Source organism: Dermacentor albipictus, chromosome 6 (assembly GCF_038994185.2).
Source record: "Dermacentor albipictus isolate Rhodes 1998 colony chromosome 6, USDA_Dalb.pri_finalv2, whole genome shotgun sequence".
Taxonomy (NCBI): Eukaryota; Metazoa; Arthropoda; class Arachnida; order Ixodida; family Ixodidae; genus Dermacentor; species Dermacentor albipictus.
In genome coordinates this window covers 101267657-101281788 of record NC_091826.1, presented here as the reverse complement: position 1 = coordinate 101281788, position 14132 = coordinate 101267657, and the positions used below count along the sequence as shown (strand labels likewise).

The 14132-nt window shown below is 45.9% G+C and overlaps 1 protein-coding gene across 1 annotated transcript in view; it reads left to right on the top strand.

The window, feature by feature from the left end:
- Nucleotides 1–322: 322 nt before the first annotated feature.
- Nucleotides 323–14132, top strand: part of LOC135913671 (uncharacterized) — a 53375-nt gene continuing 39565 nt past the window's right edge. Inside the window, exons 1-4 of the mRNA XM_065446244.1 lie at nucleotides 323–350; nucleotides 2257–2423; nucleotides 8374–8525; nucleotides 9464–9719. Of these exons, the coding sequence (XP_065302316.1) occupies nucleotides 2293–2423; nucleotides 8374–8525; nucleotides 9464–9719 (539 nt within the window). The 5' untranslated portion in view covers nucleotides 323–350; nucleotides 2257–2292. The remainder of the gene's footprint in view (nucleotides 351–2256; nucleotides 2424–8373; nucleotides 8526–9463; nucleotides 9720–14132) is intronic.

Genomic DNA, 14132 nt, shown 5'->3' with positions numbered 1-14132 from the left:
ATAACAAAAATAAAGCGTTACGTAGCGGACTAAGCAGCAGCCGGGCCGGCGGGGATGGCACGGCGGCGCGGCGCGTAGACAGTCGAAGGTGAGGGAGTTGAGAGTGTATTACGAGAGAGGGCGTAGGGAGAGGAGCCTAGCGGGGGGAAGGGCTTGGCCACCTGGATCGGCGCGCGTGCGCGCGATGATCTACGAGGCCATGCAAGGGAAACGGATTTTTGCGTCGCCCTGTACACAGATGGCGCCAATTTCCTGCGCCACCGGAACCGAGGAGTGTCCCCCCCCTGCTTGCGTGCCACAAACCCACTAAACATATCAGAACGCTCTGTTCACTCGAAACGAAAGCATCGGTAAGTGGATCGACCTGTAACAACGGCGTCTTTCAGTTGAACAGCAAACCTTAGCAAACATATTCGTTTTTTTTTTGCAAAGATGCACATTTAGTTCTGTTCTTGTTCTGTTTTCTTTTTAACTATAGCGTATATATAGCCTCTGTGGGGGCGTTTGCCTATAGCCAGATGGAAGGATAAAACGGCGTTTAGTTCTTGCTTAAAACATTTTACAAGAGTCAGACGAATTAAACGTAGCACAGCATGCAAAAAATTATCAAGATAATCACCTTGAAACAAGCAGGAAATACTCCACGACTCACCGAGCGTTCCCGTGAGAAGGTCCAAGGAAGGATACTTGCAGAAAGAGAATGTCCGAAATAGAAAAGAAACTCTAAATTTCTGCCACGATTCAAGTTGGACGTAGCACTCGTTAGTCTATTTCTTTTCATCCTTCTCTTCAGTTACTTTTCGAGTGATACCTATCTGTAACGACTTCAGTCGAGCCGATCCTGGCATTGCTAGACGAGCACGATAAAGAAGAGAGAGGGGACACGTGTCATTGCTGTCAGCACGCAAATTACACGAATGAATGCTGGACATCTTGTTTAAACTGGCGACCCGGTCCCCCGCTGTGCACCCCCGATCTTATCTGGTGAATTCGAAATTCCAGCAAATGCGCAAACCGTGAAGTGAAGCAATGTATGAGACCCATCCGTACGAACCTCAGTGGCGACGTGGTAATGACGTCACGAGACAGCGCGAAAATCAATAGCGCCAGAACAGTAAACCTGTGGCAGTCGAAAATATGTGGTAGAGACCACCGCTTGCGTGAGCCCTTCTTGGCACCGATCTGATAGTCGCGATAAGTAATACGAGTTGAGTGCTTAGGACACTAACCAAGGCAGAGGATCACAGGAAGACGGTGACTGGAAGCGATAAACAGTTCTTTTCTGTTCTTGCTGCCCCTGCATTTTCTTTTTAGCCGCGTTGGGATATACGGCATATTATGGTTAAACAACAAACAGTGTAGTCGTTGTTCGTGATGCATCTGCATAAGCGATATATAGAACTTATTGTCCGTGATTAACAGTTAACTCATACTTCTAGCAACAACACAACCCCTTATCTTTCGCCGTATTATTTTCTCGCTGTCACAGCATACCCGAAAAGAAAAAATTTGACTTCCGTCACCCTTACCCACACGTTACAGGGAACTGCAACGTTGATTGCCCTGCATCATTATGGCTAAGGGAAACCGAGCTATATCGTGGTTACGAAGGAAACAGTTACCCTCTTGTCTCAAGCTCCAGCTTGGCTACAGCAGGAGCCGTGAGGCTGCGCCCTGAGATACTCCTTGTTAGATCAGTTATTTTTCGAAAACTTCAATTTGGTAAGTGCTCTTACGTAGTTTACAAACACGCTGATTGAAATAAACGAAAGCAGACGCTTTAATTTATGGTTGCATGCGTGCTTTGCTGTTCAGCTGCGCAAGATATGTTCTTTGCTAACAGTGCCCCTTTCTGGAAATTTTCACGATTTCAAAAGGCCATAGTTTCGTCCGAAATACTCGGGGGTTAGCGCAGGAACTTCAGCCAGATAATGAAGCGTTTCCACATGCTGTGGTTGTGCTCTTGCGCAAATATTCTTTTTCGCGCGCTACTGTTCGAGTGCTGTTTGGTAATGTAGGAATTCCTGGAGGCCTCGATGTCCTCAAGAATCTTCTGCCACTTATTCGCCTGCTACTAATAATTTTCACGCATATTTTTGTCATAATTTACTAACTCCACACTCATACTTATAAGTAACTAAACTCCTGTCTGGCAACAAAAGTGAAACGTGTAGTCCGAGACTGACATGCGTGGGTCGCACCAATGAAGGCCGTTGCATAGGCAACATTACAGCGGTAAATCGCTTTCAACTGCAGCAGGCAACGTATCAAGAAACTGCGACAGCAGGTGCAATGGCAGTGACCACAGTAGCAGATATCGAGCGCCTGGCTATGGCCAAGATGGAAGAAGACACGAGGACCTACATCTCCATCGGGGCAGGCGATGGACAGACCCTCAGGGAGAACATCCAAGCCTTCAAAAGGTTGGTGACTGTCGCCTTGTTACGCACACATGTGCACAGAGGCTTGCATGCACCTATGCATGGCAGAGAAAAAGATCTATACCGAATGGTATGCGGTCGAGAAACTGTCTACTCCTCCAGCTTTGGTAGGAGCATATTGGTGAATGTGCGCCGTGTGGGAGGATATCTCCAGCGTGGGATGACGCAGCTCTCTGCATTTGTAAACGTGATCATTTTCATTTAGAACAAGGTGATTACGTATCGACAATCTTACTAGGCTCGGTAAAGGTTATCAGTAAGGAGGTTATACAGTGTATATCTACGCTCGGAAGCGTTGTAAAGCTGGGAAGTAAAGAAGCCTGCACATTCATAAGCATGATTACTATATGTGCATAAGGGGGCTTTTGTTCAGCTGCCCCAAATTTAAAAAAAAATTGTCTGTGGCAGATAGTAGAATTCTAAGCATCGATCTAAATTGCTTATTGAAGTGGTCATTATTTCAACAAGAAGCACAAATGCTTAATTGAGTAATAAACATATTTACAATACTTTGTTAATTTAATTACTTCGTGGCAGACATTTCAAGCTACAGATAATAAGTAGCTAGTGAGTATGCAAGGTATGTCGACCTAAAACGAATTCTGAGGGCGCCACAGGTGTCGACAGATTGGCACGGGTGCCGACAGGAACATTCCCTGTTGTTACACTTCGGTTCACTAAAAGAATGGATCCTTCTAAGAGAGAATCCTGAACACCGCAGACCTATATGCGACAGCTATGCTGCACCTATTAAGGAGCGAAACAATTCACCTAATCCAAGCACCAAGCATAAAAGACCACTGGTGCTGCCTTTTAATATAACTTTTTTTCAAATAAAGGGACCCTGAAACGGTTCGCAAAAACTTTGAAGAAGCGTAGGCTACAGCTACAGTTAATCATTCGCACCACAATTTGTGCGAATCATCTGATATTAGGAGAGGTGTGGACGATTAGATGTCGCCCTCTTCCATAGCTAGCTTTTTCTCCTAAACTCCCCGAATTAGCGGGTTTGAACTCGGCCTTCACTGGTTCTGCGTCATGATGGAACATTGCGTCGTCTACTTGCGGTTGTCTTGGAGCGGGTAGTTACAAAGCTAAGAAGACTGAATAAGACGAATAAAATTACGGCCAGCCCCCAACCTGCCTGTTGCTAGAGGGACGACTTGACCAACAGACCGGGAGAAATGAGGCGGGATAGGGCAGTGATAACGTCACAGAATTTGGCTGCACCCAAGTGAGCCCGGCTGTTCGTAACACGTCTGTGTTAATTATGCCCTATCAGAAAATCAGGGAGAATTATTCTCCGATTACTGTCCAAGCTGCCTGCCGTGGTAGATTAGTAGTTATATCGTTGCGCTGCACAACATGACGTCTCGTTTTCTAAGTAACTTGAACGTTCATGCATTTCTTGATACACTTTGAAAAGTAATCTCTCGAAACTGGCTCAGTCTTCAGAATTGATTAGAAGTCGATAAGCTTTGCATAGTCACTAGCTACAATTCGTAGATTAAGATATGTACCGTAAACCTATTCTTTCATACAGTTATTATTTGTGATTAAGTAATTATTCAATGTAGGATTTTGATTTCTCATAGAATTATTGGCCGCCTCATCGAATAATTTAGATCAAGTGTTAGAATTGTGGTATCTGCCACAGGCAACTGAAGAAAACGACCAACCCTTCCCCTACTAAAAAAGGGGGGTAAGCCAAGCTTGTCCTGCTTGCACCTGACCTTCGTCACGGTTATGTAAACGACAGGTAACGGTGCCGGATCGCTTCGGCCTCGCGTTCACTCAGCTCATGATGTTCTCGTTGCTGTCAAATTGTCTGGTCTCGGGTGGCTCTAAAGTCGCGTTCATAGTATCGGCACCCGGGCGACCCCAGTGCATCGAACCACCGGTCGAACAACAGACGCTGTTGTTCTCGCCAACGATATGTAATTGCGTGCGCGCTCACGCTACGTCGGGCTATATTTAGGCCTTAACGGCTAGATCGGAGCGCCAACAGCGAGCTCTCACGGGCGACTTCTAGCCACCGCTCGCCGAAGGCTGCCTGTTCCTCAGGGGAACGCACAACGCATGACCACCTCATCCGTTGTCCGAGAATGAACCGAACGAAAACGAAGGAGGCACAGCGCGCGCGAAATCCTTTCTTTCCCTTTCCCTCCCCGGCAGAACGGCCCCGCCTGGTTGTGCGCTTGGCGCCAGCGTGCACCTATGCAGCTGCAATCCTCGCCAGTGACTCACGCTCCGCTGTCGGCGCAGCTGTATGCTTATCAATGCGCCCTTTCACGCAGCTGCTCTGCTCACGGAGAAACTGGGTTTTGGCGTGGACATATCGCCACCAAAACCTGTGAGCGAATACAACCTTCGCTTTAAAAAAAGCACCCTCTGTTATACTATACATACGAATAATGGTTATGGTACACATATGTGGTGTACATATAGAGGGTGGAAAGGAACATGAAACAAACCTAGTCAATGATAATGCTTGGTGTGGAACTGGTCACCGAAATGTCAAACAAAAAGAGCACAAAATAAATACGCCGAAGCAAGTTACCCTGGCACGCTTACGTCATATATTCAGCCCTTTACATCCCTCGAGTGGGTAGATACAAAGCGAAGGCGACTGAATAAGACCAATAAAATTGTGGCCGGCCCCTAACCTGCTTGCCGCCTAGGGGGATGACTTGACCGACAGATCGGGCGAAATGAGGCGGGACACTGGTGCAGTGACGTAACGCAAGTCGGCTGTGCTCTAGTGATCCTGGCCGTTTGTGATTCCAAATCGTTTCAAATATGCATTGGCTCCTACTGCTATCGTAGTAAATATATTATTATTATTATTATTATTATTATTATTATTATTATTATTATTATTATTATTATTATTATTATTATTATTATTGAATATTTATTATTTCGGAATCGGCACACATTTTTTCGCTGCACTCCTTTCGGGATATTGGTGTAAATTTTGAGACTGCGCTATTTTGCGGATCATCCCACGAAAGACGTCAGATGTCTGGGTACGCAATACTACGAACAGCTCAGTGAGTCGGTGTCGTAGCACAATAAAACAGCTTGAAAGGGAAGCAAAAAAGGAAACAGCGCAGTGCTGCCGCAACTGAAGCTGATCAAACATTCGTGAATTCAGCGTGTCTGAATGGCGCTCCGTCGCAGCTGAGTCGACAACATCTGCGTATTTAGAGCGGCATCGTAAAAGCCTTTCGGCGACATTGAGACCTTTATGAGGGCCACAATCTGGTGGCTCTTTTTATGCTCGAACAGTTCAGTTTACTGTGCTACAGGGACCCCAAAGTGGCCATGACGACGCGTCAAGGCTCGTGTATAGATTTGACGCTAGCCAATAACCAAACCGGCGCCGTCACACAGCAATTGGCGGTGTATTTGAGCGACCACAAGGCCATCATCTCTTGCGCGGCCAGATAAAGACAAAATAAAAAGAGACAAGGCAACAAATCACTGTGCATTTCTTCTTGGTTGCCATCTCCAGAGCAACTAATCTGTAGCTGCTCAGCAGACTGAAATACTTCATTTAGTTGCCATGAAGATTTGTATTCTGAATGCACGTTCACAATGTGAAAGTTCTCGATGGCCGTTTGTCCGATAAACACGTCAATGCACAGGTCAACTGACACCGTCCCTCAACTACGTACCACGGGCGCCCGGTGAAGTACTAGGACCAAAACACGACCTTTGACTCCATGATGATCACAGTCAAGCGGTCTGACATCGAAAAGTTTAAAACTGCCCGGCAAAACTCCGCGAAACTAGCGGTTTTTTTCTTCCGGTCTTCTTATGCGCCAACAGAAAGCTCAATAGCTTTTTCCAAAGATTCCATTTCTAATCGACCTTTCTGTTCTTCTGGTGCCTCTCGGGCCAGCGATGTAGAGCGTGATATAACGTCACGTGAAGTGACGTATGAAGAACACAGTAGCAATACTGTGAAAGATGAAACTAACTTTTATTGGGCGAACCTGTGCCTACAAAAACAGGCTACACGTAAAGAACGGCGACAACGGCGAACACAGTTGGCGATCGTCAAAATGTGATCAGTGGGTCAAGCGCATCGGCTTTTATACAGAAGTCATCGAATGTTACAGACTATAATCGGTGGGACCCGCGTGTCTTACACAAAGTTCTACACCATTCGCGTCACGCGATGAAATCGGATAACACAATGTTCGGCGACAACAGACAGCGGATAGAACCATCGATTACATTCCAGAAACTTCCGATAAATGCAGGCGCGTCCCGTGCTGTGCGATAACATTTGTTAAGCGGTGAAACGTGGTCGCACGATAAAGACAGGCAAGTGCACGAGCCAATATACTCGGGAAAGTTGACGAACACGCTGGAGATTGGTGTTTCCTTAAATCGAACGTGCTCCAGAGGCACTTCAATCACCTTACTGGTCTGCGCATCCCTTTATGTTGTGGTTTTTACGAAGTTTGTAGGAGGAAAATGTTTCCACAGATCTGAAAAAAGAAAAGAGCATGGTTCTATGGCCACATAATAAATGAAGAGTTCGAAGCGAGCACGAAGACAGCTAGACCATGCTTATCCCTGCAAACGGGAGAGCTAGTGCGCTGCAGATAACAGATCAAACTCCGTGATACATTCTTAATTATATGTTACAAAAATTCGTAGCATAACCGAAAAATTGACGCTTACAACTTTATGTTTTGTAGCCGTAAAATGTTCATGAGAACCGGCGTTTGTCCACGCAGCTGTCTACTGCGGGTCAGTCGGGAACCTGTAGACGCGTACACTTGAACACTTCGCGTCTCATTTACACTTGCAGTTCGGAGCACAACAAGAGCCAGGCGTTCTGAAGTGCGGCAGTACACGGTTTCTATCATCAAGAGCATTGTGTTGTGTCATCGCCTCTTAGATAGCACCTGCAGTGGCACTCTGACGTCACTGAAGTTTTGAATTGTGTATGTTAGATAGAGCGCACGCGCTTGTTTGTGTGTGTCTGTGATGTCACTGATTAGTGGCACTGTATAGCTATATAAGACGGCCACGTAAGTGCCTTGTGGTTCTTTTCCGTTGTATTGCAAGTGACAATAAACATGTGTTCTTGCAAGTAGGCTGCTGCGTACTTGAAGACACAACACTTTGTTCCCTCATAATGGACAACATATAGAACAGAAACTGATGAAAACTTTGCACCAACACTGCTACCACACGGCCGCACATTCCCCGCACAGATGGTGACTGACTCAATGTTGCCAACAGACGCCTACTTCAATACGACAAAAGAAGGAAATCTTATGATAAAGTTACTTTCCTTGCGTGAAATGTTCACTGAATAGTGGCTTATAACAAGGCGTATAGCTAGTAAACGTTATTCCGCAGAAATATTGACTCTGCTGGATAAAACAACCAACAACAATATTTTTATGCTGCAATTTTACGTTGAGTAGTCAGAGTGGTAAAAGCCAACAATACAGACACAACTAGCCAAGCCAAAATCTCTTAAAAAGGCTGAGGAGCGAGTCGGCCCGCCACCTACTCGCTTCTCGGCTTCGCTCCTGCAGCTAGGCTAAGCCCGACGTCGACACCCCCCCCCGGCCCATCCTACAACCCCCATCCCTCTGTAGTGGTGTAGGCTATCGGAAAAGCAGGCGGCGCGCCTACCTTGTAAAGTTCTCACTGGTGGCACGAGCATGGTGGCAGATGCAGCTAACGCGAACGATCATGCCTGCTCTTCGACAGTTCATGTAGTTTTGTACACTGTCGAGCTCGTGCCGAAGTCAGAGCAAGAGTGTTGCCTTGTGTCATCTCTCCTGCGGAAGCTGATCTGAGCCGTCTATTATCTGGGCAGGCCCGTCATGCTGTCCCCCTTTAAGCTCACGAAAGAAAATCAGGCTCAGCCAGAGTGATATTCGGGACATGTGCGCAGGCTGCGTTTCCGACCGCGGATTCTCGTGGACGTGGAAAAGGTGAACACCGCAACCACCGTCCTGGGCCGTGCAATATCCTTTCCAGTGGGGCTGGCTCCATCAGCGGCTCACAAGTTGCTAAACCCTGCAGGAGAGATCGGCTCTGCTCAAGGCAAGGCCGTCCATCATGTCTTCTACGCCTCTAGAGTTGTCAGTTTTTCTATGAAGGGTGCTTACAACTGCTTGACCATGCTGCGATCTTTGGACTCGCGGTGTTTAGGATAAAGAGAATTATGTCGAAATCAACTCTACGTGCAGCGTTGGCACATTTTTCTCTGGAAGGTACGGCCAGATTTCCCGCTAGCTGGGTGCCGCTTTTTATCGTGTCCCTCTCTCGGGAATGAAAAGGCTTTTTTTTCCTTGAACCAAACAATGGCTAACGTAAAAAACGATTGAGGTCGTACACAAGTAGGTGAAAAATGTTTCTTATAGCTGACCTTTTGATTTGCTACATGACCACTACAAATTCAGTGCTCATGCTATGATTATTCGATGTATTAAAACTAACTTCCATTAACTTCAGTGTCCCAGCAACACGTCGGTGCATAACAGTAAAACTTCCATTTGAGTTATCAAAACCGAACTATCTCACTCATTGCCTTGTCATAAACATTAAGCAATGTGTTTGCTCAGTCATTTTCAAAAGCCACGGGATCAATGACCACAGGTTGCATTGCGAATCAATAAACATTCTTTCACCGTCACCACTTTGTTACGATATTTTGACAAGACGGGAAGCGGGTTCATTGCCTAATATGCTTTACTTGAAGCTTATTTTGAAGGATGCTTCACCACGGCATAGGTGAAAAACTTGGTATTTTTAGTACCAACACGCAGAAATAGCGCAGTTCGTGTCTTTGAAAGACGATGCCCATCGACTGCTGTAACCAGCCAAGAGTATGAGACTGCTTAAGAACGTTAAATATACAGCAGGCACCATGGTCTTGTCTTAACGAGCTTGTTTGATTAATCATTTCACAGATGTTTAGTACACGGCTCCTCTTTAAAAATCAATGTGTGTTCTATGGTTTTATTTTGAAATCCAAACAGCGGCGCAGAACGCAGGTACGGTGATGATATTGAGCAGCGTGAGCACCATCACGCTCGAAGACGTCAGGGCTGGGGCACCCGGCTGTCAACTCTGGCAGCAGACGTACATTTTTCCCAACCGGTCGCTCACCGAGTCGCTGGTCAAGAGGGCAGCTGCCCGAGGCTTCGCGGCCATCGTAGTCACCGCGGACTCTCCCGTTTCTGGAGACGGCGTGCTGCGCCATCCCTATATGTCACGACCGCCGCATGGCCTCAGGTATCCCAGCAATTTTTCAAGTCCACATGCACTTTTAATAAAAGCGAGCATTATTTGAGGCTTACATATCTTGTCCTTAAACACTATTCGTTATATTTCTCTTGTGCATTTTGCGCGCCCAGTGGTTTCAGGTCATGAAATCCACGCACGTGTCGGTGGACATAGTGTTCTTGACAGGAAAGTACAGCGAACAGAAAGTCCTTAATATAGAAAACCCACGCAAGACAATGATAATGACTGTTTGGTGACAACATACACCGTTAGGAGCGTAAATTTTCGTTAGGATCTAAGGATTAATATTGGGGTTTCTAGGTGTGACATAATTTATATTGTAGTCATTTAATCTCTGTTCCACAAGCAGTCGAAAAGGACTGTAGACTTCGACTAATGATCGTACAACTGCGTTGTTGTTTTGTTGTTTTAACGCGAGAGCGTTAAGGAGCTCGTGTCGCAGAAAAGCCGGTGTCGTCGGCGTCGGTGTCGGCGTCGGCGTCTTCGGCGTTGGCCGTGAGCGATAAATCCCAGCAGGCACTTCATGAATAAAAAACAACTTGCAACATGGGCTGAATGGGAATCGAACCAGGGTCTCCGGAGTGTGAGAGGGAGACTCTACCACTCAGCCACGAGTTTTTTTTTCTTTATTGCCTCGCTTTTCACTGAGTTTACGAGATCATAAGAACAGATTAACAAGATAATAGTACCGAGAACCGTCAGCTGTTTGCTGACTACAAGCCATCAGTATTTCGGCATCTGCAACAACATTTCTAATCTTGGAACCCATTCTGGTACATACGACTGCACCTTCTGCACTTCGACAAAATGAGACACAGATTCGCAAAAATATTCGCGAACCGGTCTAGCGTCAGTATCCGCATTGTGTACAGCAGTCCGAGTTCGCCATATACTGTGCAGGCCCAGGAGCATAACCAGATCGAAAGGCACACCATCGTCGTTTTCGACCGTGAGATAACGGATTCCGTGCGGACTTAATGGCAACTCTTTTTTCAAGGTTCTTTGTAAGATGTCCCAGAAGAACACTCCACCCCAGCAATCTAAAAACACATGCTCAATTGTCTCTGGTTTTTTGCATAACAAACAATGAGTACCCCACGGAACAAATAAACCCCTTTCTTCTAACCATGTTTTAACAGGTAAGGTTCCTGTGTGCAGATTAAAAAAAAAAGGTTTTAACCCCTGGCGCAACTAGCATTTTTTTAACGCGTTTCAAAACATCTTTTCCTTTGCCTGCACAGTATAATTCACGGTACAATGGCACAGGAAATAACACATCCACAAGGTCCTTGTACAGTTTTTTGCGTGACACATCTGTCAAATATTGCAAAGAAAAACGCAAAGAAAATGCAAGTACTGCTGTTTTGAAAGACTTGATTGCAGAATTTAATCTAGAAGACGTGGGTGAATGTCTTTGGAGTGGAAAAGCGGTGACCTTTACCCACTTTCAGGGTGCGAGCCATGCTAGACTTGACAGAGTGTACGTGTCGGCTGAACTAATTCAGTCGTGTCGAGATTATCGAGTCACACCTGTTGCATTTAGTGATCATTGTTTGGTTTCTTTCCGTGTTGGAAAGGAAAAAACAAATAGCAAGCAATTTTCCTGGGATCTTTGGAAATTTAATGCAAACTTGATGAAAGACGACGAGTTTTGTGATCAGTTTCTCAAGGCTATAGATAAAACAACAACTAAAAACTTAGATAGTTGGGGACATAAATGGGAGGTTTGTAAGCAAACAATTAAATTGAAAGCAATTGAAAGGGCCAGTGTTTTAAGTCACGCGAAAAAAGAACTCGAGTCCCGGCTTAGATTGAATCTGAGGCAATTATTGGAAGCTGAAAGTATACAACCCGGTTATTTCTTAGAAGACATAAAAAGCATAAAGCAAAAACTTGAGCTGATAGACCAAGAGCGATACAATGGAGCATTGATTCGAGCCAGAGCTGAAAAATGGTGCACAGGAGAAATGCCGACAAAACGTGCCTTGGGAGTCGAAAAGAAATATGCTTCCCAAAATGCAATAACAGAAATAGAACATAATGGGTTACTGTCTACCAACAAAGAAACAATAGCAAGTTGTTTTCTGGAATATTACAAAGTATTGTTTTCTCGTAGCCAAGTTGACACTGATAGATTTAAAAAAGACTTCATGTCATTGATGCCAACATTAGATGATGAAACCAAGGAAGTATTAGAAGTGCCCATAACAGTAGAGGTAGTTAAGAATGCGATTGACCATTTAAATAATGGCAAATCACCGGGACCGGATGGCTTAAGCGCTGCATTGTACAAGGCGTTTAAGGGTGTTGTCGCGCCTGTTTTGATTGAAGTATACAACGAGGCTTACGCGAACAAACATCTACCGCCGTCCTTTTTGTCAGCACACGCGGTCCTAATACCAAAAACTGAAGACCCAATTAAATTACGTAATGTCACATCGTATAGGCCGATTAGCCTGACAAATATAGACTATAAAATATTAATGAAAGTATTGGCTAACAGGTTGCAGACCGTAATGAAAGATTTAGTCGGTCCACATCAAACGTGCGGAATAAAAGGAAGGACAATTATGACAAATATACACATAGCACGATCAATCCTTGAATGCTGTGACGCAATGCAACTAAGTGCCGCTATGCTGCAGGTTGACCTTGAGAAGGCATTCGACCGCGTGCCGCACGATCTGCTTCTATGTATGCTTCAATATGTGAATGTAGGTAATGTGATCAGTGAGGGTGTGCGGATGGCTTACGCCGGATGTACGACGAGATTGATAATAAACAAATCAGTAGGTGAATACATACCAGTACAGCGCTCGGTCAGACAGGGGTGCCCATTATCACCGCTTCTTTTTTGCATATATATTGAGCCCTTTTGTCTAAGCATAATTAGGAACAACGCGATACGTGGATTTCAGTTACATCAGGCCGAGGTAAGCCTTCTTGCTTACGCTGATGACATTGCAGTTTTCTGTGTCGATCATGAAAGTATAATGCATACCGTCAATGCTGTTAAAAGTTTCTGTCAAGCAAGTGGTAGTGCAGTAAACTGGGACAAGTGCGTTGGGTTCTGGCATGGGGAATGGGACGTCGCACCAAGGATGTTTTTGAACATTAAATGGCAAGAAACACCGACAAAATACTTAGGAGTACCCCTACAGTACTACTCTGACAATGAGCCTTATTGGAAAAAACAAACAGAGGTGTTACGTGAAAACGCACAAAAGTGGAAAGGATGGGATTAGTCGATTTTCGCATGGGCCACGACGTGCAACCTATTTCTTGTAAGCAAGCTATGGTATGTAATGCAAGTTTTGCATTGCAGCAGGTTAAATGTACAAAAAATGCACAGAGTGTTCGCGGTCTTTATCTGGAGCTCTCTATGGGAAAAAACGAGCCGAACAAATCTGTTTAAAAGAGTGAGTGATGGTGGGCTTGGTTTAGTGCATCTGTATGTGAGACAACTCGTCAGTCGATTTGTTTTTCTCAGAGATGTAGACCATACCTTTCTCAGAACTATGATTCAACTGAGGCTGGGTAAAGTGCTACCAGAGTTTGTTGTGTCTTCGGTGTGTCAGCAAGGACCAGTACGTGGATATCTAAAAGAAGTGGTGTCATCTTTCCGCTTCTTATCGGTGCGTTTTTCTTTGCACTCAGCCACGAGTTCGATGCTTCAAAGCGGTACAAAAGCGTCTCTAGTGAATGCGGTGTTGCCTTAGAAACGAGCTGTTTCTAAGGCTCAGGCGTGCGTCGCTTGCTCAGGCGCACATTTCGTTGCCGCGCCGAACGCGGCGCTGCTCGACGCTCACCGCGTCCGATGCGGGGCGCGTAGTCACAGCCCCGTAGCCCACTGTCTTACACCCCTTGGTGGGTCGACGGGAACGCTGTCGCGTTCCACTCTTGAAGGCGAAGCTTAAGCGTCCTCCAATTTTTTATTATGGTGTTGCGTCATTAGAGATATTTAGATTAGTTTGACATAAGCGTTTGGGCCTGATAGTACTTGGAGCCGCGGTACTGCGCATGCGCAGACCCCTACGTTTACTTGCGTCCTTGGGTTGTTGGGGTGGCCGAGAACATCGCTGTCCCTAAGAGGTCATCCTACCCACGTTACTAATGCGGCGTGCGAGAACTTTCGAGAAGCCAGACCAGCCGAGACAACCCGCGGATCCCGCCACACAGACGGAGAACGTGGCTGCGCCGGCGAGGTCATTTCAAGGCCGACGCGGACATCTTGGCTCCGGGAGAAATGAGGGCGGCCAACCCTTTCGAGCACGTGTCGCAGTGGGCGGTGACCACCAATCACCTCCTACTGGCGATTCAGAAGAATTTGTCGGCCCCGCGCCTGCAGGACCCCGTTGATATTGTCACGTGGTAGTGACGGCGAAGAAAGAAGCAGTACGG